At 48.9% G+C, this 27,993-nt stretch overlaps 1 protein-coding gene across 2 annotated transcripts; it reads left to right on the forward strand.

Annotated features, from left to right (window-relative positions):
- Positions 1-608: 608 nt before the first annotated feature.
- Positions 609-27,993, forward strand: SMAD7 (SMAD family member 7). 2 transcript variants are annotated; one of them, XM_048291813.1, is made up of 4 exons: positions 609-1,546; positions 2,457-2,510; positions 7,532-7,606; positions 26,114-27,993. In XM_048291813.1, exons 1-4 carry the CDS (start codon positions 1,036-1,038, stop codon positions 26,650-26,652), a joined length of 1,179 nt encoding a protein of 392 aa, XP_048147770.1. In that variant the 5' UTR covers positions 609-1,035; the 3' UTR covers positions 26,653-27,993. The 2 variants fall into 2 exon arrangements, with proteins under 2 accessions (XP_048147770.1, XP_048147771.1); XM_048291814.1 differs by having other exon boundaries at positions 610-1,546; positions 7,535-7,606.

Below are 27,993 nucleotides of genomic sequence, written 5' to 3' on the forward strand. Positions count from 1 at the left end.
GCAGAGGCGCCGGCAGCAGGGAGAGGGTCGGCGGCCGGCGGGCACCCCCGCACCCATGTAAGCTCCGCCGGGAGCGGCGGGCCCGGCTCGGCCCGGCGCGGCTGCTGGGGAAGGCAGGAAGGAAGGGACATAGCCCCACTTTTCTCTCTCTCTCTCTTTTTTTTTTTTTTTTTAATTTTTTTTTTTTTATTTCCTTTCTTTCTCTTCGTAGCAGCCGGATCAAGACTCCGTGTGGATTAAACCTTTGGAAAGAAGGAGGGGAAAAATAATAAAAGCCCACCCCGAAACCCCCACATCAGGACGACCTGGGCTTTTAAAAAGGGATACAACACTCTGGATGCGCTCGTTCGCCTCTTTTGTGACAGATGCTTAAACCAACGTCCAGACCTTAGGGTTGGTGCTTTGGGGTTTTTCTTTTTTTTCCATTTTTTCTCCTTTTTAATAGACGCCTTTTTCGCTCGCTCTTTCTGTTTTTGCCTGCTGGCTCTGCCCTGCGCCGCATCCCCGCCGCCGCGCCCGCTCCCCGGCGTGGCGGGTTGATGGGCTCCGCGGCCCCGGGGCGGCCGAGGCTCCCCCGCGGCTCGGGCCGCGCTCCGCGCACGGCGGCGCGGCGCCGGCAGCCCCCGCCCGCCTGCCCCCGCGACGGGCGCCGCGGGCTTTAGACGGGAATTTTTTTCATTTTTCTTAGCTTTTTTGGGCAAAGCCGTAGCGAGCGGCGACTCTCTCCCTTCCCTTCCCACCATCTTTATTTTTTCCCTTTTTTTATTTTTTCTCCAGTTTTTGATTTTTTTCTTTTTAATTCGGTTTTTCTGTAAATTTTCTCGCAGCGGGCGGAGGCGCGGCCGGCGCATCCCCCCGCGGGAGGCGGCGGGACCCGCGGCCCCAGCGCGGAGACTGGCGCATGCCACAGCCCGCCTCGGCTCCGCTGCCCCCCGCCGCTGCCCCCCGCTGCCGCCGCATCCCGCCTGCCGGCCCCTTCATGCTCGGCGGACGACATGCCCGTTTTGTAGCCGGGGGCCCCTCCTCTCGTCCCGCATGTTCAGGACCAAACGCTCGGTGCTCGTCCGGCGGCTCTGGCGGAGCCGCGCGCCCGGCGGCGAGGAAGAGGAGGAGGCGGCGGCGGGCGAGCCCAGCGCGGCGGCGGCGGTGGCCGAGCCCCGGGCGCACTTGGGCGGGGGGCGCGGGTGCTGCCCGGGCAAGGCGGGCCGCGGCGGGCGGGCGGCGGCGGGCGCGGAGGCGGAACTGAAGGCGCTGACCCACGCCGTGCTGAAGCGGCTGAAGGAGCGGCAGCTGGAGGGGCTGCTGCACGCCGTGGAGTCCCGCGGCGGGGCGCGGACCCCCTGCCTGCTGCTGCCCGCCAAGGCCGACTCGCGGCTGGGACAGCACTGGTACCCGCTGCCCGTGCTGCTCTGCAAGGTGTTCCGCTGGCCCGACCTCCGCCACTGCTCCGAAGTGAAGCGGTTATGTTGCTGTGAATCCTACGGCAAGGCTCACTCCGAGCTCGTCTGCTGCAACCCGCACCACCTCAGCCGGCTCTGCGAGCTAGGTACGGCGGCAGGGAATGGCAGGGGATGCAGGGGGTGCGGGAGATGGAAGGGTGCAGGGGTTGGAGCAGTACAGGGATGGAGGGGAGACAGGGGTGCGGGGGTTAGAGGTGTGCAGGAGTTGTAGGGATGCGAGAATACAGGGGAATGGCGAGCATACAAGGTTGCAGGGGATTCAGGGGTGCGGGGGTTAGAGGTGTGCAGGGACTGGAGGGCATGCAAGAGATGGAGGGGATGCAGCGGTGCCGGGGCTGAAGGTGTGCAGGGAATGGAGTGCGGGGTGCGGGGGATGGAGAGGGTGCAGGGGCTAGAGGTGTGCAGGGTTGGAGGGGATGCAGGGGATGCACGTATGGAGGGAATACGGTGGATGCAGCCCCACTCACCTCCCAGCCCACAAAACTTTTTTCCCTTCTGGAGAAAAAACAAAACAAAACCAAGCCACAACAAACAACAAATCCCAGAACGCGCGCAAAAACTTTCTATTGCCGTGGTTTATGTATTTCCTTTTGTATTTAGGGGAGGGGGAGACCCCCCCCACCCCCCACCTCTGGGACCCCCTCCCCTCCCGGGGGCCCCGGCGCTGCCTCCCCGCCGTCCCCGTGCGGTGCCGGGGGATTAAGGGCCGGGCGGCCCCGGCGCTGCCGCGGCTCCGCCGAGCCAAGGAGGCCCCGATCAGACAGCCCGAGCGGCAGATAGCAGGGAGACTGGCGCCAGACGGCCCCTTTTGTTTATCTGACAGCTAAATATCAAGGCAATCACCGCCTCGCTGCCCTGCCTCCAACCCCCAGAGCTAAGACAAACAGTTTTGCTAAAAGAATGCCACTGTTATCATAAGTTCCTATCTTTTTTCTTTTTTTTTTTTTTCTTTCTCATGGCTCTGCCTTTATTTTCTCTGTACTTCTCTAATTCCAGAGTCTCCCCCTCCACCCTACTCCAGATATCCAATGGATTTTCTCAAACCAACTGGTAAGTAGACTTTTTTCAGTGCAGGGTAAGAGATAAAAAAATGGGAAAACAGCCCCTTTATCAGGGAAAGCAGTCTCCTGCCTTTGTCATGCATTTCGCTCTTGGGTTGCTTGTGTGCTTCTGTGCCTCCTGCTACCCCTGTAAGAATTAACATATAAGTTATCTAAGCCACCTTGTGCACAAAGTAGGATTTTAAAACTCCGGCAGGAAACTTCAGAAGGGATTGCAGTGCAGCGCAGACCTGTGCTGCTTGAGTCAGCCAGGAAAACCATAGGCTCCAGTTGGAAATGGCAGTGCTCCCGCACCCCTGGGTGAATTTTTAGGGATTTAGGTTGGGGTCCAGCACAGCATCTCCCTGATGCCTGGGAATCCCAACGAACCTTGATAGACGGACTGACTAGAAATCTCTCTTGAGTTTTATAGGAGCCTGATCCTACCTCATCAGGTTGAAAAAAAAAAACGGGAAAAGAGGTTGAAAAGTTCTTTTTTCTGACTTTTTAAATTTAAATTTCTTAGCACCACTATGCATGCCTGTTGCTTGTAATTGAATGTCAGGGTGCCAGGGGAGAAGCCCATTTGAGGCTGGCACCAGCTCTTTTGCGGTTGTCTGCATAAACTCTTGGCTGGCAGCGAGCTCGCCGGGTGTGAGATAAATGAGGCTGGGAGAAGGAGGAGAGGTGGGGAGGATCGGAAACGGGGGGAGCTCAGGAGGAGCAGCTCCTGGCTTCCTGAGGATTAGTGGCTCTGGAGTGCTGGCTGGAGCACGGTGGTCTCTGTGGTCGTGTCCCGCGGTTGTGGCAGACAGGGGAGGCACGGCACTGCAGGGAGGCAGAGGTAGATAGATATTCCTGAAGACCAGTGTCAGGTTGGTTGGTTGGGGGCCAAAGGAACAGTGTCTGTAAAATCACCCCTCTCCAGTGTCTCAGGGCTAAAAGAAACCCCAACCGTGAGGCTGCTCTGGTGCTGTGGTGGGGTCTCATCCTGCTTGCTGCTCCCTTGGAGGATGGACTGTTGTTTTCACCCCCTGCAAACTCTTTGGGAACACTAATAAGTCTTTTTTTGCCTTGCGGAAATAAACAAAGTTGTTTAACAAACAATTGGGTTGCAAAGTATGAACTATCTTGCCTTGGTGTGAAAAAAACAGGAGATAAGGGCTCATGAATGAAAGAGGAACATCCGGAGTAGGTTCAGCATCCCAAGCATGTGCTGGAATGCAGAAGGGTTGTCCTGTAATAGACTCTGAGGGTCTGCTGGATCATGAAGTTTTGTGGGTTTCACATAATATTGACTGCATCCCTGCAGTGCTCCCTTAAAAGTTCCTATTTTTACCTTCACGGCTTTTCTTTCCACCCACTGATGGTCCTGGGATGCAAAGGGGTTCAGAGCTGCGGGAGAGAAGGGTTAAAGCTTGATTTTGGTTTCCTGCAAAGATGTTAGGATAAAATCTATTAGCAGGATTTAAACATTCAATCTGCCTCTGCCAGGATCTCATTTTCAGTTAGCTGAATGATATATTTATTCATTAGCAAGTGTTGACATAAGGTAGCAAAATGTGTGTAAACAGAAAAGCAGCAGAACATGAATGTGCCATTTCGAAAGGAAAAGTTATTCCTATTGGCCAATAGGAAGTGATTAACGCTGCCCATCGGAAGCACAGAAACAACTGGGTTACTCACCAAAAAGTCCTCCTTTTTTTTCCTTTTTGAAAGAAAAATCTGCTTGGCAGCTGAGCTCTGACTAACGGAGCTGTGACAGGCACCAGCGGAGCCTGGAAGTCTGTGGTGGCAGGTGGGTTTTGCAAGCTCAGGGTTTCTCAGCATTTCCTCTGCAGAGGACTGAGGGTTTCCTGTCACAGCTCTGTGCCATCTCCTGTGGCAGCTGCCCAGCTGCATGTTGAGAACTCTAGGAAGGTGTGAACATTTTTTTACCTGGCTGATGCTCATCAGCCGTCTTCTCACCTGGGACCTTGGGCGGGAACCGTCCCTATGTTTAGACTCTATCAGTGGAGCTGGGAATGTTCTTCCAGCAGAAAGCTTCTGCTTTTCCACTGAGCATGATAGTAGTGGTAAAAGTTTTTTAAGTGTTTAGTGCCATGTCTTGTAAGTGCTTTACATGGAGAGACAGGCAGGTATTAAACCTGGACTGGTGTGGGCTCTGGCAGAGGCTGCCAGATCAGAGAATCAAAAAAGGATTTGTGTTGGAAGGGACACTAAAGACCCTCTAGTCCAACTCTCCTGCAATGAGCAGGAACATCTTCAACTAGACCAGGTGGCTCTGAGTCCCATCCAGCCTGCCCTTGAATGTTTCTGGGGTGGAGGATCTGCCATCTCTGTGGGCAGCCTGTGCCAGTGCCTTACCACCCTCATCATTAACAGTTTCTTCATTCAATCTCATCAAAATCTCTCTTCTCTTTTAGTTTAAAACCCTTACCATGGGGATTAAATCAGTTTTTCTGGAGGGGATGGAGGCTGAGACAGGCTGTATCGCAGGCTGGAGGAAAGTAGGGATGGACAGGGAGCTGGGAGTCCACTGCAGGCAGTGAAATGCCACGTCAGGCTGTGTTGGTAGGATAGATCTGGTATTTGTGTACTTGTTGTAGAACAGAAAGATCTGCCCTTGATGGCTGAGTTACCTGAGAGAAGGCTGTAGGTCAGGCTGGCTTGCTCATTCATAGAATCCCAGAATGGTTTGGGTTGGAATGACCTTAAAATTCATCTCGTTCCAACCCCCTGCCTTGGGCAGGGATACCTTCCACTAGACCAGGTTGCTCCAAACCACCTCCAGCCTGGCCTTGGACACCTCCAGGGATGGGGAGGACTTTAATCAAGGGAAGGACTTTCCCTCTCCCTCACACAGGACGTTGGCAGGGATGGATGATGGAGGTGTGTGGGCACTCAGCATTCCTCATGTCCCTGCTGGAGTTGCCGCTTGCAGCCGTGCTGAAAGTGAGGTGGATAGTAGTTCCCTCATAATTCAGGGAGATTTTTGATGAAGCTTTAAGTGGGACAAGGGGCTGCAAGTGGCTCCACTGTGCTCCTGCATGACTGGTCTTGGTGGTGCTGGAGTGTGAGAGTGCAGGAAACTCACCGAGATGTTGCTGCAGGGCCGAATGCCCTCCTGTGGCGTCAGCTTTCAGGGGAGCTGGAGGTTTGGCAGCTCCCAGGAGCTATTTGACACCTTGCAAGGTTGGGATGGTGGCCAGAAGGAATAATTTTGTGTCTCTACAATGGTTTTATGCTGTGGGAAGGCAGTGTTGGGAGGAGATGGATGCGTACCAGGCTTGGACAAATCCTGGTTTGGGTTGATCCTGCCACCTCTCTGGTGCCGAAGGTAAAATGAGCCCCAGTGCCCCCTAACAACAAGAGTCCTGGGCAGCTCTGTGGGTGGTAGGAGGAGTGCAGCAATTAATCCAGCCACACACAGGGCAGAGACCCCATGAAGGTTCTGACTTTGGGTTCATTCCACACCTGACTGTCATGGTTGGTCTAGAGTTGAGCTGCACCAGCTCTGCATTTTTTAAAGAGACTTCAGGGGGTGATTTCATGGATGAGGGGAACTGTCTTGTTGGGCGATGGGACACGGGAAGGGAACTGAGGAAGAAGTGTGCAAGCACATCCCCCCATTGCTAGGGTTATATATTTGAAGTTTGGATAGGATTCTGTCCTGCCTGATGTGGTAACAGAGAACCTGGTCACGTATGATCCCTACGGCAAGACAACATGGAAAGGACCAATTATGTCCCTTATCCACAGGAACTCCTCAGGGAACTGTAGCTGCGGGCACAGGGAGCCCAGGGCAGGGCAGAGTGGTCCAGCCTGTGTTCAGAAAGCATCTGTAGCTCAAGCACTTGAAGCCATCAGAGGGGAAATGGCAGGGGAATCTTCTGTCTGGACTAAAAAGGGTTAAAAAAAGTAAAACCCCTATTTCTTTAAAGCATAGAAAGCACGACAAGGCATTTAGAGAGCATATCATATACAGTATTTCACAAGTAAGTCTATTTCCTGTCTCCCCTATTGTTTTCAGTTTGATTAAGTATATCCTGTTAAACTGTATATTCCTGTTAGGGCTTTTACTTTACTCTGATAAAATGAGGTTATGCAGACAGGTATTTCAGGGGTGGGATCTGGAAGAATTGCTTTATCAGTAGGAAGAAAATCATTTTTGGCTCTCCTGGTGGTGGTCCTTGCTTTGAGATACAGATGTGAACGAAATGATGGCATAGGGAGCCCAAATTTGGTGAAACCCAAAGTCCCTGAGGACCAGAAGTTTGCATGAACTTCACAGGTCTTCTCAGGCTTGTTCTTCAGCTTGTGGTCCCACATGGTAGTGACCAAAAAGCTGGAGTTGGTCCGTAGGACCAGAAGATTGGTGTTGCTTCCGGCTGTTGTCACCTGGAGGAGCAGGCTTATGATAGAAAGGTCCAAACCTTGAGCTCCAGCACCTGCATGCATGGGGAGAAACCTCTAAAGAAGCAGCCAGTCTTACCCTGCCCTTGGGTGGTGCGCGGAGGAGTAGGTCCAGTTTCCCAGGAGGTGGCAATAAGATCTGCCAGCAGCTGGTGGTGACAAAAACTGAGTGGGGCACCACAAACTCAGCCCGATTGCTGCAAAAGGGCAGCAATGAGACGTTTCCCTTTCGGTTCCCATTTTGGTGAGTTACAGGTGTTGACTAAATTGGGTGCATAAAGTCACGATTTAAGAATTTTTGGAAGCTTGCTTGCATCAGAAGGGCGACAACCTTGATGTCCTTAGCCGGTGACTTGTCCAGAGAGGTGGCAGCCAGCCTGTAATTTCTGACGGTCTATAATCAGCACTGGCTGGTGATGAAGCGCAGCCTTGACTGAGACAACGAGTTAGGGTGGATGCTTCTTGATGAACTACTGTCTCTGCACGGACAATTAGTAATCGCTTCCTGCTAAGCCCTTTGGAATGTGTGTTCTGCTTGGGGCGATGCTGGGAGCCTGCAAAGAACCACCTATATACTGACTTTTTTTTTTTTTTTTTCCTTTTCCTCTGCTCCAGCAGATTGTCCAGACTCTGTGCCTTCCTCCACTGAAACAGGGGGAACTAATTGTCTAGCCCCTGGGGGGCTCTCAGGTAAGAGATCTCTTGTTGCCCTTGATCTTGGATGTGGGTTGCGTTGGCTGAGGGTCCTGACAAAAGGCAAAGTGGTGCTGGGGAGTTTTGGGAATGCACATCACTGAGAAGGGTGTGCTTGGAGGGGGAGCTGGGCTTCATTTCAGTAGCAGCTGTTTACCTCTTGTGCAAAATGATGTGTTGAAATCCCAGACAAGGTTCTCCATCCCTGAAAGCCTGTATTTCCTTCGAATTCCAGCCTCATTCTCCATTCATTTTTGGGCTGAGGCAGGAAGAGGCAAAAGGGCTGAGGCAGGGGAAAGCAAAGCAATGTTGGTTGACCATTCATTTGGATGCGTGGATTATGGGAACAGGTGCTTAAGGTGCTCGTACCTTAAAGAAGGATTTGGTGTCAAGGTCTCCTTGACTTGGTGGGGGCATCTCTGGTCTCTGGGATGAGAGCCCTACTCAGATTTGGCTCCTCGTAAGGTTACCAGCATCCCACATCTGTTGCACAAGGCTCATGGTGCCCAGGGAGGAAAAGTGGCCTGTTTTTTTGTAGAGGATGTAGCAGAGAGAGTTGATGATCCTTTCGTATTCCTTCCAACCTGAGGTATTCTATGATTTCCGCTGTTTTCCTGTTTGCCATCTCCCTCAGCCTCCTGTTTCAGGATGGAGGCTCATAAGGTGGTTTCCCCACCCCTCTTGGGGTTTGCATAGAGACATAGAGTGGTTTGGGTTGGAAAGGATCTTTGAAGGTCATCTAGTCCAACTCCCAACCCCATTTCCAAGGTGTGATGTCTCCAGCACCTCACCTCTCACCCCAGACTGGCCACCTCAGTGTCTCTACCAGGATTAAAGTGTCTGAAACCATGTACCTGCAGGTACTGGCTGATGTTTGAAGGTGCCTGCCTTTGTGGGGATGTCTCCTTGATTTATGATTTATTCATCACCTTGAAACTGGCATTCAGAATTAGGTCAGCGGCGGCTGCACGCACGCATGCATCTGCCCCTGCCTCTCTCCAGGAATTGCGTTTGGTGTGGATGTGATGTCTTTAAGTGAGCCTTGTTTGTTTTTCTTTGGGTGTAATATATACCCTGTCTGTTATTTGAGAGGGGAGCATATTGTTTGTTCAAAGGCCCTAATGAGAATTAATCAAATGAAGGGGGAGAGGGAACAGGGAAACTTGTTGCTGTTTGGGTTTTTTTTCTTAAGGCAGCTTTGGGTTTTTTTATTTCATTTACTCTTAGAGCCTATAGCTTCAGGGAATTTAAAAAAAGACACTGTAGAAAGAAAAAAGACAAGAAGCAAAACAACACAATAAGAATGTTGTTAGATCTTTTTTTCTTTTTTTTTTTCCTTTTTCCTCCTGAAATACACCCGTTGCAGAGGGGAGGAGAGAGTTCGGTTCCACAGGATACCACATGAAATAAGCAGAGGAAGTACTCGCTTTTAAAAGGGGGCTTTCTGTAAAGTTCAGCCTATTGATAACATCTCGTCTGGCAGCTCTGCTCCCGAAGGGAAGGCGGGAGGTGGGGGCTTGGGCTGCAGGAAATAACATGGCTCGTTCCTGGTGCCTCCCAAAGGGCTGTGGGAAGGGGACCCCTAGCTCCTTAATTGAGCTTCTTCCCCAAATGAAAGCACATTTCCACCTGAAAATAGGCTTTTAACTTACTTTATTCTATTGTTATTATTTCATTGGATTGGATTTTTTTTTGGTCGCCCTTATCAAACGTTCTCCCCCCTCCCCAAGCCTGGAAACAGAACCTTTTACGATCATTAACCGCTCTTTTTTCCTCCCCAAATGTAATTGTAGCCATTTAGTTTAATGAGGAGCTGATAGGAGAGTTGACTCTTGAAGGGATATGGTTAGCTACCCAAGCCCTGAAACAAAGCCGAATGCCTCCACATGAAAGAGCATTTGTTTTGAATTTGCTCTGATTTACTGGCATCTCCCTTCCGCGCGCTGAAGTGCAGCGCTGAAAATTCCCAACTGGAGAGACCCAGTCAAGAAAGGAAAATAAATGCACTTTGGAGCAATCCTCCAAAGCTCATTTTCTCCTCCTTTTTTTCCTACCCCCTCCTGCATATTTTAGTTAGCAGAAGAGTGTGTTTGAAGAGGGCTTTAATGAGTTATTGGCAGGGTACATGGCCAGCGCTTTGGCTTGGTCTTATCTGTGTTCAGGCAGATGGGGATGGGTGATGCTGGGTGGAGAATCCAGCATCCCTCATCTCCTCCAGACCTGTACATGTTGGATTTGCGGCTCCTTGATGAAAGGATGGCTTAAGAAAAGGAAAAAAACCTGTAATTATTTTGGTAGTTTGGAAACTGGAGTGGGTGTGTGAGGAAAAAGACGTCACAGGTGGTTGTTGTTGGTGGTGGGTTCCTGCAGCACTGCAGCCTTTGGTCATCAGTCATGGGTGGTGGATGCTGGTGTATTAGCAGAGATCAAGGTCAGTAGATCTGCTCTGATGTCTCAAAAAGCAGGATTTGGCAAGGAAGATCACTCTCAACGCTGAGAATTTGGGAATGGGGCCAGCCTGGGGTTCATGGCCGCTCTGGCAGGGGAATGCGCGGACGGGTTGAGAGGATGGTGGCAAGGAGAGCTTTGAAGGGACTCAAAGCGGGCATCCTTGCAGCTCTCCATGAAGAGCCTTTGATGAGGAGGAGTCTCAGATCAGCCACTGCTGGGGTCTGTCTCTTGCTGGGGCTGCAGGCAGTTGTGTTGATGGATACCAGAGGCGCTGGAGGATGTGTGGTGGGGGGAGTGGCGCGGCCGGGGGGATGTATGGGGAGTGTTTCCCCCTTGTGATAACTAATCTGAGCTGCTCTTTCCCTCCCTCCCTCTGCTTTCTGTTCTCCTTCCTGACCCAGGAATGCAATCCTGGGTAGTCCTTCACACCATGCTGGTGTCCTCTTCTCATCCTACCTCTGCTCTGTCTCCCCCAGCCATCCCATTCTCTGGCTGATGTACCCCTTGCTTCCCCCAAGGCACTGGCTCTCACTTCTGTATTCTGGCTTTTATTTATTTTCTTATATCATCTTTATTTTTATCAGTGGTCAGCCTGTGGGTGGGTCAGGGCTCCTCGCTCACGTTTTGTCCCCCTGACGTGGTTGTGCTCAGGTATTAGTAGCCAGATCCTTTCTGTCCTCAGTGTGGTTAAAGAGCAAAAATATCCCATTGGAGATAAAAATAATTCCTGTAAATAGGAGACAGAGGGTGGTTTTCCTGTATTTTGAGCTGACTTGTTCTCAGCCGATGTGTTTGGTTACGACTTCTTTCAAACAAGCAAAGCCATGCTTGGAGAACTTGGAGGTGGCTGGCCCGTGGTCTGGTGGCATCAGATTGGTGGGAGCCAGATTCCTGTATGACCCATGGAGAAGCTGTGCTCCAAGGGTAGAAGTGAGCTGGTGGTGTTTGGTGGTGTTGGTGCTGAGTCTCCATGGAACATGATCCACCAGCCCTGGACATCTCTGTCCTGACCCGTGTGTGGTGTGGGGCTGGTGGCTCTCGGCTGGTGGAAGGTTGTGGTGTCCATGGTGGGTGAGGAAGTGGTTCTCCAGTAGGACAGGTGAATAGTGCTGGATCTGCTGGCAAAGCAAAGCTCTCAAGAAGCCCAGAGCTTGTCCTCGGAGAGGGAAAGCAAGTTGAGCTGGCTTGTGTCCTTGCCACATCCACTGCCTTTTTTATAGAGGTTGTTCCTATAATACCAAACCTGAGAGTTTTTCTGGATTTTGGCCCAATCCTGTTGATTTGCCCAAACTCTGGAAACACCTCAGGGTCTCCAAGAGCCAGTGGATGTTGAATGATAATACTTGGTGGGTGCTGGATCAAAGTTCTGCAAGCCTTGAGGCTGGGAAACCCACAAGGCTCTTCTGCAGCAGGCACAGACTCAGTTTCTCCCTCCCAACTCCACACCAAAAACACGGGGAAAAGATTTCCCCAGGCTGGAAAAATATTAGCATCATTCCCTACTCCAGCTCTCTGTGCTGTGGGACCTTGTCTGGTTTAAGGGACCTCTTGGCTGATTGACATTTCATTCCAAAATTGCGGACAGGCCGGGAATGTTTCACTATGCCTCTGATCCCCGCTGGTATCTGCTCGACGGGGAAGAAGCACCTTGTCCAAATCCGGAGATATTTGCCCCCCGAAGCGGCTCCCCACCACTCTCCCCCCGCCCGTGTAAACAGGATCCTGTGCTGTGTCTCCGCCAGAGCCCTGCCTGTGTTTTCCCGTTCCCCGTACTTCCACCTCCCTCCCCTACGGAGTTTATAACCTCCTGTGAAATGCCTTTATTTACAAATTGGCATCCTATTATAATCTGAAATTGAGACATCTTCCTGTGGAACTAGGGTTGTATATTTGTCCCAGGGATAAACAATTGCTTGGGAATTTTTTTTTTCTTTAAGTCACTTATTTTTGGTTTATTTTTGAGCCTACGTCGTTTTAATATTTTTTAATTTGCTTTGAGCATCGCAGGGCGCTGCACCCTTTCCTTCCCAGCCTCGCTGGGAGACATGACCCCCTGCTCCTTGCTTACCTAAAAACCACGATCCTGTCCTGGAAAGGACAAGGTTATCAGGGGTTAACGCCAGGATGACAGCACTGGAGCCTCTGGAGCAGAGCAGGCTGCCTGCCAGACTAGGAGCCTCCCGGCTCGCCTCGCACATCATCTGACCGTGGCTGACTGGGAGGAGGGAGCTGGTGCTTGGCACCGGCCCCGGGCTCTTGGCTTGGCCACCCGCTCTGGTTCCTCCAAGCCCTGTGAGGGCTTCTTTTTTTTTTTTTTAAGGGGGTTCTCACCCTGTGGGGACCCCCCTGGGACACAGCCGGGATCCTCCTCCCAGCTCCGGGCGTTTCACCGATTAAAATCATTCCAAAGCAAATAGAATACATTTAATAATTACTTTTAAGTGCTCTAGAGCCTCTTGAGCCTTTCCTAGATACTCTTCTACAATGTGTTTTAAAAAAGAAATGATAGCAGAGGTGCTGCCCCCATTAGATAGTTTCAATCCATACCTGTACAGCTTCATTAAACTCATTTTTCCAGACGCCAGTAGATTTTCCCAGCTGAACGGTGCCTTTGGAACAGCTGATGATAAAATGCAGGCGATCCTAGAACCAGCAAGTCTGTCATAGGGGGATAATGGTGGGAACAGTGATGGGGACCATGATGGGGTCCACCTGTGTTTTAATCCCACAGCCTGGCACTTTTTAGGGAAGAACGAGGCTAGAAAGGCGAATTTTGGAAGTTGGGTGTCAGTTCAAACCGTGCTCTGCTCGCAGTAGCTGTCCTGATGACCGCCGGCAACTTGATCACTGGGGACATTTAAAACTCCATGGGACAAAAACACTCGTAGAGGAGCAGCCCCGGGCTGGCAGGGATGCAGGCTGCATCGTTTCCATCCCTGCTGTCTGCCAGTGGGTATCACTTACACTAAAGGAACCAGTAACATTAGCCACATGCACTTCCCCACCACGGGCATGGGGGGATGCCTGTTTCCAGCCACGGTGGCCAGCACCGTAAACCTCCCTGCTGGCTTACAACGGGGTGCAGCCCGTTTTAGGGTGCCCAGGAGGACATTGTGTATAGGGACCCCGTCCCCAGCCCTAGCTGTGCTCCAGCAGGGTGACGGGCTGGGTGGTGGGTGGGTGCCAGCCCCACCGCCTTCCCCCGCTGGCGTGAATGACCCACGCCGCAGCCTGGCCGCCTGCCTACTGTCACAAAGGAGCTTCCTTCCCAGTTTATTTTCAGCACTGGGATATTATTAACTGCTGAGGCACAGTCTCTGTTCTAATCACCCTCGCTTTTTGCCTAAATCGCTTTGTTTCGCCCGCCGTCAGCGTGCCGGGGCCGCTGGCATGGCTGTGGTGCCGCAGGGGCACCGGCTGCGTCACGGCTGCTGTTGAGGAACAGAGGGCATGGAGGAGCCTGATCCTGCACGGGGCTGAGGGCGGGCGAGGGAAAGAGCTCAGCGGCTCACAGGATTTCCGCCTGCTGTCTTTGGATTAGCCCCTGGCTTTTCTTTTCTTTTTTTTTTTTTTTTTTTTTTCTATTCTTCAACTTCTCTTAATAAAAGCAACATCTTGGGTGTTGCTGTCTGCCTTTTTCTCTACAAGTTATTTTACTTTATTTTATTTCTCTCTTTTTTTTTTTGTCTTTTTCCTTCCATTTTCTTTTCCTGTTTTCCCTCTTTTTTTCTTCTGTTTTCCTTCTTCTGCTTTTTTGTCTTTTTCTCCTTCTTCTGCTTCTTCTTCTCCTTCTTCTTCTCCTTCTTCTCCTCCTTCTTTTTGTCCTTTTTTTATCTTCCTCTTTTCCTTCTTTTTCTTCTTTTACTTCTACTTGTTTTCTTTCTTCCTCCTGTTTTCCATCTCATTGTTTCCCTTCTTTTTTTATTTTCCTTCTTAATGCAAGAGAAGAGCTTTTCTGGGCAAGCTTTGCAGGGATTTTCCATCCCCATCCAGGGGAGGGTGAGGGCTTGGATTCCCTGTGCACAGACCTGCTGCCACCCTTGGGGGGGTCTTTGCCCATGGGCTCAAGTCATCAGTTCCAAAAAGCTTTTTCCAGGGTGTTTTGTGCTGCTGGGGATGTGATGTGGTATTTGCTAACAGACAGCCCTTTTCTCTCCTTTCTAATTTCTTTTTTATTTTTCCCCCATTTTTTTTTTCCCTCCCCTCTTTTGGGTTGCCATTTAAATGCGTGATGATAACTTTCACCCTGTTAATTAACAGGAAACATTGGGACAAGACAGGAAATTACATCAGTCTTTTATGAGGAAAGAGCCAAGAAAAAAAATGCAAGAAAACATAGTTATTAGTGAAAGGAAAGAAAGTGCCAGGGGAGGGAAAAGAAAGAAAAGGAGAAAAAAGGAGGAAAAAACACCATCTCATAGGTCCTGCTTTTCCAAGGGAGGCTGTTCCAGTACTTGATTTTACTTTTATTATGTTGAAAAATATTTGACTAGCAGGGTCACCTTTGCTTGAGCGCGATGGTCCAGCTTCCCGAGGAATTTTTTTTTTTTTATTTTCATGCTTTTTCTCAGCTTCCTTCCCCAAACTGTGAGGCCTAGGAAGCTCTTGGCCAGGAGACTAATTTTGGTTTGGCTGCTCAGCCCTTCAAATTGGTCCCCACCCAGTGTCATTATCTTGGTTTTAACTTGCAAGGGGAAAGAAAAAAAAAACCACCCTGTAAGAGCTGGCTCAGCCCTTCTCTACCCTTTTAACCTCACTACATAAAAAACCTACTGGCTTCAGCCTCCCTGGTTGGGTTGTGCTGGCAGTGCTGAAGCACCGTGGGCTGGTGGCAGGAGATCCTGGTGATGCTCTTGGTGATGCTCCTCTGTGTGTGATGACCCGTACCTGGCTCTGTGGTCCTTCCTCATCCTCCCGCAGCGACCAAGTGGGATCCCTGTTGGGGCACTGGGGTTTGGTGATGCAGCTTTGGGGTGAAGTCCTGGCTCCCATGGCTTTCCTGGCTTTTCGCTGAGCATGTGGAAAGGCAAATTTTGCCTTTTAAGTAATAATTCAGAACTGCTCGAGCTCTTAACCCTAGTTGCAAATATGTGCCTTATAGGTGTACATAATAAGTGAGACTGTGGATGGTTAAATACTAATCAAAATCCATTCAACCTCTATGTGTAGGTTGAATATGGATGGGGATAATTTATTCTATATATAATATATAGAATTATATAGGATATAGTCAACATACTTTATAGATATATATGTTGAATATATTCACTATATTCATTGTTTATTGAATATGTTCCATATTTGTATAGAATTCTATATAATATTTATATAGGTTGAAGAGGTTTTGTTCATAGAAACCAGAACTGCATCAGTAAGAGGTGACTTTGTGGTGGAGAAACTCGGCTGTTAGGAAGGTGGTGGAAGTTCAGACATCTGTCACTTTTGCAAGTGGTGAAGTTGGCTGTGGATCCAGTGATTTTTGGTGATGGAAGGCTATGGGTTGAATGTATGGGTGATGAAAATTACCAGGCGTCACTGCTGAGGAGGAGCCCCCACCATGGTGGGTGATGCAAAATCATACCAGTGCAGTTGAGTGTCTGTTTGCACATTGGTGTGCAAGGTGAGGTTTTGAGTAGAAAAGCAGGGAAAATGGCAAAATAGTCAAGAAACTAAGCCATGAGATGAGGTCCTGCTCGCCCACGCGGGATGCTGTCAGTGACCCCGTGGCTGGGCTCCGGCAGCACCTTCCCAGGCAGAGTGGACGGAGTCAATAACTCCATAAAATCATTCTTCGAGCAGGAATCAAGTAACAGGAGTTTTATTTGGAAAAGGAGCTGGGAGCCTGAAGTTACATCACTGCATTTGAACTGATGAATTCATTTTCTTTGGAAGCCAGTCTGAGACTTTTTAGCTCACGATAAGGAACAAACCCATAAATCATAGGCAGATGCCTGTAGTTTTCCTGTTCTTTGTCACAGCCAAGCATGGAAAATGTATCCTGGGTGTCAAGAGCATGAAGCCTTGGCTCACCTGAGAGTTGCACTGCAGTTATTTTCTGGAGAAGCTGGTGTGATGCTGGGCTTGCCAAGCTCCAGATTCCCTGGGCATTATCCCTGCGTGAGGATGCTCCTGGGTCTTAGTGATGCCCAGATCCTTTGGGTTTCATCCCCATGGGAGGATGCTGCTGGGTGTTGGTGACACCCCAGATCCCCTGAGTTTTGCGTCCATGGGATGATGCTGCTGGCTCTTGGTGACAGCCCAAATCTCCTGAGTTTTGTCCCCAGGGGAGGATCCTGCTGGGTGTGGGTGATGCCACTCCAGTCGTGGCAGGTCCCCACCTGGGACATGGCTCTGCTATTGCCACCAGCAGTGGGATGAGATGAGCCACGAGGAGCTTTTGGTTTTTTTTTTTTAACCCGGGTGCTGCCGACCTGCCCCGTTTTCTAGCCCGGGGCAAACCTCTGCTGGCCTCTGTCTGCGAGAAGGGGGTGCCAGCTCCGCCGGAGCGCCGGGAGGGTTAATTACTTAATGAATATAATATTCTCTATAATTGCTACGCGTTATTAATCCAGAGCAAAGTGAGAGGCGAGGGGAGGGGTGTGTGTGCATGGCCAGGCTTGTGAACTCCTTTCCAACGCCATCCATCCTGTCTGTCCATCCTTTGATTGCCCCCTACCCGGGCTGGGGCTGGTGCTGTCCGTGTGTCCATCCGTCCATCCCTGGGCGGTGACCGTGCCCGTACGCCAGCGTGCTCTGCTGCCTGCTCTTAGGAATAGGCGTGATTAGATTATGAAGGCAGACAGAAGTAATGATTAACTTTTTCAGTCTGCCTGCTGTCTCCAGTCTGGCGCTGGGTGTTTTTTTTTCCCCCTAAGTAGGCCCTGGCCCCGCGTTGACAGGGTATTAGGTTGTAAAGAAAGCCAGGAGGAATGAAGGCAAGGGAGGGAGGGGAAAGGGGAGGGAGGGAGCCTTTTCCATCGGATCCGGGACTGGAATTTATTGGCAGGAATGCAGTAAATGCTCCAAATGCCAGCCCAGCTAAACAGTTTTCATAATTGTTACGGAGTGGGGCACGATGAACATGAAAAGGACTTTTGTTCCTACTCGACTTTTTCCATGGGTTTACATCCCTGCGAGGGAGATGCTGCTCTGGGAAAAGTTGCTGGGGCAAGTGGGCATTTTTATTTTTTTGGTGTGTGGAGAAATATATATTTACGTCTGTTTTCAGTCTTTAGGGGAGAATTCCAGGTCAGTGTGCTGCAGGGAGAGGTTTTTTTTCACTACTGGAATGAGAATGAGAACAGCAGCGATGCTGTGTTGTGTATGTGTGTGTGTGTGTGTAACGCAGTTGGGGGCGGGGGAAAGATCCTAACACACATCTGTGTATTAGGTATCCATTTGGAAATCCTAAACTGCTCTGCTTCAGGTTTTATTAAGGTCTTAACAAGGTTTTTAACAGGTAACCCACATAGCTGCATGTTGCTAGTGGAGAGCTGAGGCTTCCCTGGGGGCTGTATCCCTGTTCTTCCCAGGGCACCCCTGGGCACTGAGGGACCTTCCCTGCAGCACTGAAGCTTTATGTTTCATTGCAAAAGCTTTTTAAGGTCATCCTCTAAGCCCCAGCTGGCTGAATGCATTGAGGGGGGCTGTGACCCCGTGGCTGGCACGGCTCTATGGCCTCTGGTGGCTTTGGCATCTGCGGCGTGTTTTATCCCAGAAAGGTGATGGGCAGGATGCTGCCACAGGAGCCTCCAGTGTAGCCCAAGCCGGGAGAGAGATTCTTGGCAAGCTCATCCTCACGTCTGATTTGCATTGCAGTAAGCCAGGAGCCCTTTGTGTGCTGGTTTCTCTTTCTCAGAAGGTTTCTGGTTTAGATCTGGGTTGGGTATGGGTGGGGAAGAGGTGTGTCCTGGTAGCTGCTGAGGCTGAGGCATGGAGGTAGTTGCTCCTCTCTGGGAGCTGGGGCTGCTACCAGCCCTGAGTCACTTGGGGCTCCCAGGGCAGCATCTCATGAGTGCTGGCTGTGTTTTCCAGATAAGTCTGTTGGCTGATTAGTTACAAAAGTGAGATTATTCCAGGTTGCCCTCAATGAAGGGGAGAAGGTTGGATAGTGCATGGGGCAGGGGAGCACCTGCACCACCTCCTGAGCCAGCAAGTCCCCACCAGCACAGAACAGCAATGGGGACACATGCAGCAAAAATAGGATTTCTGGGGGGTTTTCACATGGATCTGCATGCCCTTGTGCCTCTTTGGATGGTCTGGGACTCTTAAAACCCCCATGGATTTTGGCAGGGCTGCTTTGGAAGGGTCTCACCTCTTTCAGCATCCCTTTGTCCCACCCAACTGTCGAGTTGGAGCTTGGGGAAGGGATTCCCGTCCTACTGCTTTTTTGAAACAAGGGAAAAGTTTTCCCACACCTTTGAGGGGTGCAGAAGGAGAGGCAGATAAAGAAGGTTCTTTAAATTAAAACTTCAAAAATAATTAGGCTGACTGTATACTAAACAACAGCAAAGAGGCCCATTTACTGTAAATATTATGAATGGATTTGGCTGGCTTCTTCATCCCCACCCTTCCTCTAAGGCTTTTCTCTGAGCTGAGTCGAAATTCGGCCTTCAGACAGCACGGTACTCTATAATTTGCATGGCTGATGAGGCCTGAAGCCTGGTACAGAGGAAACTGGAGTCAGCTGGCTCCTCTAACCACTGGAGACAGGCAGACAGGCATTTTTGGTGTGTGCTTGCATATTTTCCCCCCCGCCCCACTGCCTTGTAGCTCCAGCCTTGCTTGGCTTTTAAAGAGAATGGTCACAAGAAAAGGGTTCTTCTCTTCTAGAGTCGTTTTTAGCCGTGGTAATTGATTAATCACTGTAATTAGACAGTAGCAGTGACTAATAGGATGTTTATGAATCAAATTTCTGGTTTGGTGTACTCCATGAACTCGGCAGTTTCACTTGGGTTCTTTCTTTGCCGTCCTGCAAAGTAGGGGACATGGATCACCCTATCTTTTTTAGTATATTTTTTAATATTTTTGGACATCACTCCTGGTCCAGCCTTGGCATCTGCCAAGATGTTTGCTTTTGAGTCTCTGAAGGTCTGCAACAACATGCTTGTAGGGCTCCTTTCTTTCTCACTTTTATGTTCTTGCTGAATTAACCCTCAAAAAGGTCAGGGCTTGGTTCTAGGCTGGGGGAAGGCTGACTCAGGGCCACCACCAAGCTGGGATGGGAACCTGAGGGGATGTCCTCAGGGGTGAATCATCTCTACCCACCATCTCACCTGACCTCATTTTTGTCCTGATTTCACAAGGGGGATTCCCAGATGTGGGGAAGGTGATGGCAGTTTTTCGTTGGGTCACCTGCGGACCAAGCAAAGCCCTCCCAAAATTTCAGGTCACTGTTAATACAAACCTGAACCAAAGCCCTAGAAAAATGGGGAAATACAAGACTCCTTCCCCTGATGGCTTCTGCCATATTTTATCCTGCTTGACCTCATCAGACTCAATCTTAGTAAACATCAGCAAATTGAAATCTTGCGGTGAAACTTAACATTTATTTTCATGCAAGGTTGACTGATTTTGCACGGAACAAGGAGCCATTTGAGTGATTGATTGGACAACTTGCTAATAAATTTAAAAAGTAATCTTAAGGCTCTTTAGCCTGCATGACTACTGTATATGCTGAGTAATAAGAGCCGTCTAATTAGACATAGACACAAATTTATGGTCTAGCCTGTCAATCCGCGGATTAAGGACTGCATTAAGTACCTACTGACACGATGGGCTGTAGTGGCTCTTAAAGAGATGTTATGGTCTATCATGTCAATAATCCACAGATTAAAGGCTCCCTAAGTAGGTGTTGACGTGACAGACTGTCTCAGCTCTTGGGGGCTCTGGTGCTGGGGAGGTGGAGCAACCCCCAGGCCCCCTGGGCGGTGGCATCCCTGCAGTAGGTGAGGGTTTATTTCCTCTGCAAACAACAGGAGCTTTACACAGGACCATCCTCGAAGTTAGGCTTTCAGAAACCATCCCAGCCATCAAGAGCAGGGGCTCCTGAGGAAGGTGAAGCTGTCTAGCCCTGGTATGCTGGGAGGTACATAAGGTCTGGGGCAAACACTGCTATGGGTGGACCCTCCAGGCTGCCCACAACCTGTGTTAAAGGCACAAAGCCCCTTTTCTGCAGCAGGATATATCCTTTAATGTGGATTTATCCTTTATTTGGCCTTTTTTTCCCTTTGCTTTTGCTGAATGTTCCTGGAAATCTAGCTTTTAGGTATTTTTCTTTGTTTTGGTTTTTTGTTTGTTTGTTTATCTTTTTTGTTTTTTGGGTTTTTTTTTTTGTTTTGTTCTGTTCTTCCACCCTGTAAGTCACCTGAGAGACTAGAAAGGAAGTAGGATTTCCATTTTGGGTGCCCATTTTTCTTTGTTTTGATGAGCACACCATGCTCTGTGTTCTCCTCACCTTGGTGTAATGTTTTCACTTCTGAAGTAAGGGGCCAGGGGGATGTTTTTCCTGAGGTCCTACAAAATCAGCACTTGCCAATAACAGGAGGGGCAAAACTGCAACTGGAGAAGTCCTGAGGACCCTCCAGAAGAGCATTTAAAACCCCGTGAAAACCTCTGGGTTTTGTGTCTCCGTCTCTTGCATCTCAAAGAGGAGGAGAAGATGAGGGTCATGGCACTGTCTGGACACACAAATGCCACTTAAGGTCAGCCAAGAGAGATTATCGGGCGCGAGATGTGCTGAGCTTGGTCTCAGCCCTGGCCCCAGCCAGACACGTTGTGCTGACACCAGTCCAGCCAATTTTTTTTTTAAGCACAAATGCCCTCCGTGTGTGCTGATGGATAAAGGAGGAAGGACTGTAATGTGTTCATCTGCTCCTTGGCAGTGCCCATGGCACTTATTTTCCAGCAGAAAGCTGTCTTCTAGAAAGCCAGGCAGGGTTCTCTCCAGGTTTTTGAGTCCCCCAACAGCACAAGGATGTGGAGCTGCTGGAGTGAATCCAGGAGAGGCCACCGAGATGCTCCAGGGCTGGAGCCCCTCTGCTCTGCAGCCAGCCTGGGACAGCTGGGGGTGTTCAGCTGCACAAGAGAAGGCTCCAGGGAGAGCTCAGAGCCCCTGGCAGGGCCTAAAGGGGCTCCAGGAGAGCTGCAGAGGGACTGGGGACAAGGCATGGAGGGACAGGACCCAGGGAATGGCTTCCCAGTGCCAGAGGGCAGGGCTGGATGGGAGATTGGGAAGGAATTGCTGTCTGTGAGGGTGGGCAGGCCCTGGCCCAGGGTGCCCAGAGCAGCTGTGGCTGCCCCTGGATCCCTGGCAGTGTCCAAGGCCAGGCTAGAGCTTGGAGCAGCCTGGGATAGAGGAAGGTGTCCCTGCCCATGGCAGTGGGTGGAAGAAGAGGGGCTTTAAGGTCCCTCCCAACCCAAACCATCCTGTGATTTTTTTTTTAAATTAGGAGACTTTTGTTAGTAGTTCAGGGTAGATGCTCATATAGTGAGTATTGTGCCAGGGTTGATGTTTGTTGGGAAATCCAGACCCAGGAATTAGGGAGAGGAGGGGGTGAGATGGTGAGAAGTTTAGGAAGGTCATGAGAAGATGCCCAGGATAAAAACTGCTCTTTTGAAAAATAAATGTATATGCACATATATTAGAAAAAGTGTACATACGTGGTTCAGAACACTTCTACTGTTGGACAGTTTAATTTGCCTCTAATCCTGATGTCATTGATGAAAGATCCAATTACATGCTTTTAAAATCCTCATCAGGAAGGCTATTTTATTGCCATTTTCAGCAGTGAGTTGTTATCACAGATACTGCTGATAATTTCAACAGCCCTTGACGTGGTCAGCTGGGAGCAGTCCTGGCAGGTCAGATAACTCAGTGTGTGCTAAACTTGCTCTTTTCTTTCAAGGCTGGTTGACTATAGGAAAACCTTTAGCTAAAAAAAAACAGAACAAAACCAAAAGATCTCCAGCCTAGCTCCCCTCTACATTCATGAACCTGGCACTGGGACAAGGCTGAGATCTGAAGGACGACAGAGATCTAAAACAACCCCAGGACAGGAGCTGTGTTGTTTTAGTTTATTATTATTGCTTTCTAAATTCAATTTTGCTAAAATGCTTTGCTTCTTTGTGAATTAAAAAAAAAAAAAAAGAACTTTTTCTTCCCAAATTCCTAATAAAACTGCTGGAGCTTGGAAAGAAAAAGTATGGATGACATGCTTTCATCAAGTTAAAACTCACCATGTGATGAGGAGAAAAGCCACACCAGAAATATCTCGCCAAGCAATGGGAGATGTGAGTCCTTCTGCCATAGCTTGGAAAAACCAAGTGTGGGACTTGATAAATTTGGGTGTTTCTGTGGTGTGAATGTCCCATACCCTCTGCTGTCTCTTGACCTCTTTGGTTTCTGCAGCTGTCAGTTTTTTGGGGTTATTGCTTTGTTATCCCATGGCCCAGGATTTCTGTACGGATGAAGCATTTTCAGGAGGAGCAGGATCATGCCCTGAGCCCACAGACATCATGTGCACCCCCAGTGTGCAGAAATCCTGACTGTGGTCTTTTATTGAGCAATTTCAGGCAGGACTTGAAGTTTGTGAGGGTCAAGGCAAGTGGTGGGGAACCTCAGAGCCTCTTGTGCTGATTGGTGTGTTGGGAATTAGCTGGGATGATGCTTCTATGGAGGACAATGGATGCATTCGCAAAATTGGGGCAGCCTCTCAGGAAAATCCAGGAAGGTGTAAAAAATGTGGCAAAAAGAAAGTTTTCCAGTGGGAACGGGATATTTTGTAATGTGGGTGTGCTGGGGCATCACTGCTGATGAACCATCTGCACCAAAATTACAAAACATGTTACCCCAGGGGCTTTGGGGTATTGCCTTGATTTCCCCCCTCTATGAGGAACTAGTGTGAATCTCTAGACCTGACTAAGAGTGATCAATACAACTAATTCCCTAAATTCCTGAGGGCAAACTCACTTTATTTTCAGTTACTTCTATACTATTGTTTCTTGACAATGAGCTTGCACAAGGCGCTGGGGGGAGGCTGCCAGAGCCTCAAGGCAGGCTGTAATGGAAACCATGGAAAATCCTAATAACCCAGTGATAGCAGCAAATGGAGGGATCCTTAATAACGAAATAATAGCGCGGATGTTTATAGCATTAAATATTATCATTGTTTGCTGGGATATGGGAACGCTCCCAGTTTGCTGGGAGTTTTCCAGCATTTAGAAAGGGACGTGTTTGCTCCGAGGAGCTCGTAAAAACGATGCTTTTAACTCAAAACAGGGATCCCAAAGGGTTTGCAGCTGTCTATGGGCTGTCGCACACGAGGATGTGTTGAGGAGGATGTGGCTGTGAATTTTTCTGGGATCTGGGTTTTTGTGTGAGTTTGCCGCAGGCGGAGATGGGAGCTGGATGGTGGGTGCCTGCCATGACCCCAGGTTGCACAGGGTGAACCCAGCAGGGTGTTTTTGAGCATAATACTTCTGTTTGCTTCATTTGCACAGATCCGTGATTATTGCCACCAAAAAAAGCCTTTTGGGAGGAAAAAAAGAAGTCTGTCACTGTAGGAAGCGTCTCTTGAGTCACTTTTTCCTTCTCTCCTGCCACCTCCTCTCCTGCCTGAGTGATGCCACTCGCTTTTCCCACCCCTTTCCCTGGCGGATGCCAGAACCAGGGGGGCGGGTGGGAGCAAGGGGGCTCTGCCGGGGTCCCAAGAGCAGCAAAAAGAGGCTTTGGTGGTGGCTGGCAGGGAGGCCTGAACCTGTTTATCTGAGCTCTCCCTTGTATTCTCATGGCTTTTTGACTAGACATGCAGTCAACAGCCGAAGCCCGCAAACGGAAGAGGCTCTGGCATATTTATACTGTGTGCTGGCATCAGCTCCTTAAAAAAAACCCAAACATCCCGGATTACCTAAGATTCGTCCTTGAGGTCTGGTCACCCCATGTCATTCAAAAAGCTAGTGGGATTCATTCATGAACTTCCAGTCCTCCATAAAGGTCTGTTCATTCATCGCCAAGGCAGTTTTCTATTTTTTTTTTTTTTTTTTTTTTATTATTGGTAGGTTTGTTTTTTTTTCGTTTCCTTAAATGTTTTAGCAATTAAATAGCTCTCTGTAAGCAGCAGTGAGCTAGTTGTTACATGGTCTTCACTAATGCAAGCACAAATACCAGGTGAAAAAGTCCTCTTCTTCCCCCTGCCACCTCCTGAAAGGGATGCTTTTATGTTCAAATTGAGAAAAACCTATAGGAATTTCATCAGGGGTCCAATGGCTCCAAAATTCCCTCAGCTGCTGTAAAACAAAACCCAAAAGGCTCTGAATATCATCAGCAGGCCAACAGTAAGGAGGGAGGTGGTGAGTGGCCAACAGAGTTCCTCCTTTGGATGCAGGAGCATCCTTCCTCTGGATCCAGAAGCATCCCTCCCATATTCCTCTGTCCCTCAGGCAGGTGGTGGAAGCTCCACCCTGGGGGTGTTTCTTGCCCCTCTGGATGCACTTTTGCGTGGAGGGCACCCCATTTGGGTTTGTGGGGAGGCAACCCAAACTGCCCACCCTGCCCCTCCTCAGTGCCAGGTTTCAGCAGCGCATAAAGTTACCCACAGCAAAGTCTTGTGAGGCACCAAAAAAGGGAAGTGGAAGGACAAACTGGGGTGCACCTTGACAGATGCTGTGCCAGGGACCACCCCAGCATGACCATAACCCCCATCCCTGGTTTAACCTGGGAATGAGGGTCCCTGTTTTGAGGCATACACAGTCAGGCCCATTTTTAGTAGCTGCCTCCAGCAACTGGAGAAATATTTTCCTCGCTGGCATAGAAATGAGGAAATTAAAAGTGTGTGGCTGGGCTTTTTTTTTTTTTTTTTTTTTTTTTTTCTCCCTCCTCTCTTAAAAGCACAGTGCAGGGCTTGAACGAGATGGGAGGAAAATGCCTGCACTGGGAAAATGGGCTTATTAATAGCAAAAAATAGAGAGAGCAGGCAGCCAGCACGTTGCCCTGGGGAGGGTGGGTTTAGGGGGAGGGCTGCAGGAAGAGCTTTGAGTTGCTGGGTCACCCACCATCCCAGCTCCAGGAGTTTCTCCCATAGTTCAGGGGATTATTTTGGTAGTGCTCACTAACTTGCATTCCCAGCTTGATTTTTTTTTTTTTTTTCCTTTAATACTATTATAGAGATGAATAGTTCCCAGGTCTTAACATGCCTACTGAGGCTGGAAGGAATTACCCGCTGAGCAGCGCCAGGCTGCTTGGGATCCTCTGTCAGGAAAAGGGGCTTTCTCACATTTTTTTCCCTCCTCCTGCCTTGCTTTTTCCTCCTACATCATAGCCACGCTGCATGGGGTAACTATGGGAAAGGGAGTTGAGAGAAGGGCTACAGCAATGAATTTCTATGGTTTTTTGCAAGTTTTTAGACTGTTTTTGTTAACACGTGTGAGATTTTTGGTTCCCTCTATCTCTTAGTGCTTCCCATGGGTGTAGGGTGTCATCTGATGTGCCCATAACATCCATCACTCTGGCCCTGCAGGCAGGGAAATGCCCCATGAACCAGAGCAGTCAAGTTCTCGTCCCCTCTGGTCCCACGGGGTGACTTTCAATGTGGTTTTCTTAGCAGCACCTCATTTTTTTCAGTGTCTGTGCACAGTAGATTGTTCATGGAAATGCATCCATTATTTGGTGGGTGAAAATAAGGGGGTTTGGGTGTTTGGTTGCATGAGCATCTCACCTCTCCTGTTGGCACTGGAGGTGGTCCTGGTGTGGGTGAGGGTGACTGTGCCGTTGGGGCTGCTGTTGTGCCTGGAGCCACTTTTGGGAAGGTGGACCTGGTGATTCAGGACCCATAAATCCAACTAGAACGAGGCACTGGAACAACACAGGAGTGCCGCAAACCTGGAAATGTTCTTTTGGAAACAGTGGGTTCACTGTGGACATTGATGTACGTGTGGACAAGATTGTGAAGGCATGGACAAGCAAGGTCCTGCCTGTTCTGCGTTTCTTTTGGTTTGTATAAATTCCCTTGATGCTAAATCTCTCCTTTTTTTTTTTTTTTTTCTGTTGTTCTGCAGATTCTCAAGTTCTTCAGGAGCCAGGGGATAGGTCACACTGGTGTGTGGTGGCATACTGGGAAGAGAAGACACGCGTGGGTCGGCTGTACTCTGTCCAAGAGCCCTCCCTGGACATCTTCTATGATCTACCTCAGGGGAATGGTTTCTGCCTCGGACAGCTCAACTCAGACAACAAAAGCCAGCTGGTGCAGAAGGTCCGCAGCAAGATCGGCTACGGCATCCAGCTCACCAAGGAAGTGGACGGCGTGTGGGTGTACAACCGCAGCAGTTACCCCATCTTCATCAAGTCGGCCACACTGGACAACCCCGACTCCAGGACGTTGCAGGTTCACAAAGTGTTCCCAGGGTTTTCCATCAAGGCTTTTGACTACGAGAAGGCATACACCTTGCAGAGACCCAACGACCACGAGTTCACGCAGCAGCCATGGACCGGATTTACCGTGCAGATCAGCTTTGTGAAAGGCTGGGGCCAGTGCTACACGAGACAGTTCATCAGCAGTTGCCCCTGCTGGTTGGAGGTTATTTTCAACAACCGGTGACTCAAGACAGAGTGAACTCATGACATCTATACTACTTTGCTGCTATTACTTCCTTCTGAGTGCTTGCTTTTCGTGCAGACTTTTTGTTTTTTTTGTTTTGTTTCGTTTGTTCACCCTTCCTCGTTTTGAGAAATAGCTTATGAAAGATTTTTTTTTTGTTTGTTTTTTGTTGTTTTTGCCTTTGGGGTATTTTGATAAATATATCTATTTTTTAAAAGTGTGAATGACCAATAACTCTCACAAGGGCGAGAGAAGGGTGCAGTGGGGATAGATCACATGAGATAATAACTTCACGCCTCTCAAAAGGATTATCCAATGGGGATCGATGGATTTGAAAGCCACTAGCTCTATGTTACAGCTCCTTTTCTTGGACAACATAACAAGGTGACTGTATTTTTGTACGCACCACCTTCCCAGTGACGGTGACACCGAGACCCCTTCCCCAGCAGTGCTAACCCCGCGTTGCCGCCGAAGGATGGTGCAAAACCTTCCCAGACAGGTCTTTTACTGACCTTTTGTGTTTCTCTTGTTGCTGGGTTCATGTCTTGTCACTGTGTTCATTGTTCCACTGCTTTTTCTATGTTTTTTATGATCGTGGATTGATGTAAGGGGAGAAAACAACAGTGGGGGGACTTCGGGCATGGCCTGTGCTTGATCATTTGAGCTGAGATTTGAAGTGACAGAATTCTAAACCTAAAAACAAATAAAAACAAAACTAAAGAAAAACAAGTGGGAAGAACAAGAGAAAAAGTGTTCACAATAGTTGGTGTGTTGTAACCTGCTTAGATCAGGTTATCCAGGTACCATCTTATCTGGAAATGCAGTTGTGCTTTCATTTCTTCTTGAATTCATACACGAGTATGATACTTTTACACTGTTCTTAGCTCAATGAGCATGTTTAGACCTTAACATAAGCTATTTTTCTAAATATAAAGGTTTAATTGAACAAGAGAGCATTCTTCTTGGAACTTTAGCATTGTAGTGCTTTGGAAAAACACCCACAAAAAAGAAAGGACTCCTTAAAAAACCCTGAGATTTATTAAAGAAAAAAAAATGTATTTTATGTTATATATAAATATATTATTACTTGTAAATATAAAGACGTTTTATAAGCATCATTATTTATGTATTGTGCAATGTGTATAAACAAGAAAAAAAGTAAGAAAGATGCACTTTGCTTTAATATAAATGCAGATAACAAATGCCAAATTAAAAAAAAAAAAAAAAAGAGAACACAAGATTGGTGTTTTTTCTATGGGTGTTATCATCCAGCTGAATGTTTCTTTTTCTAAAGGAGTCTATGTTCCATTAAAAAATAAAAATGTACACTTGATCCCAAAA

Source organism: Corvus hawaiiensis, chromosome Z (assembly GCF_020740725.1).
Source record: "Corvus hawaiiensis isolate bCorHaw1 chromosome Z, bCorHaw1.pri.cur, whole genome shotgun sequence".
NCBI lineage: Eukaryota > Metazoa > Chordata > Aves > Passeriformes > Corvidae > Corvus > Corvus hawaiiensis.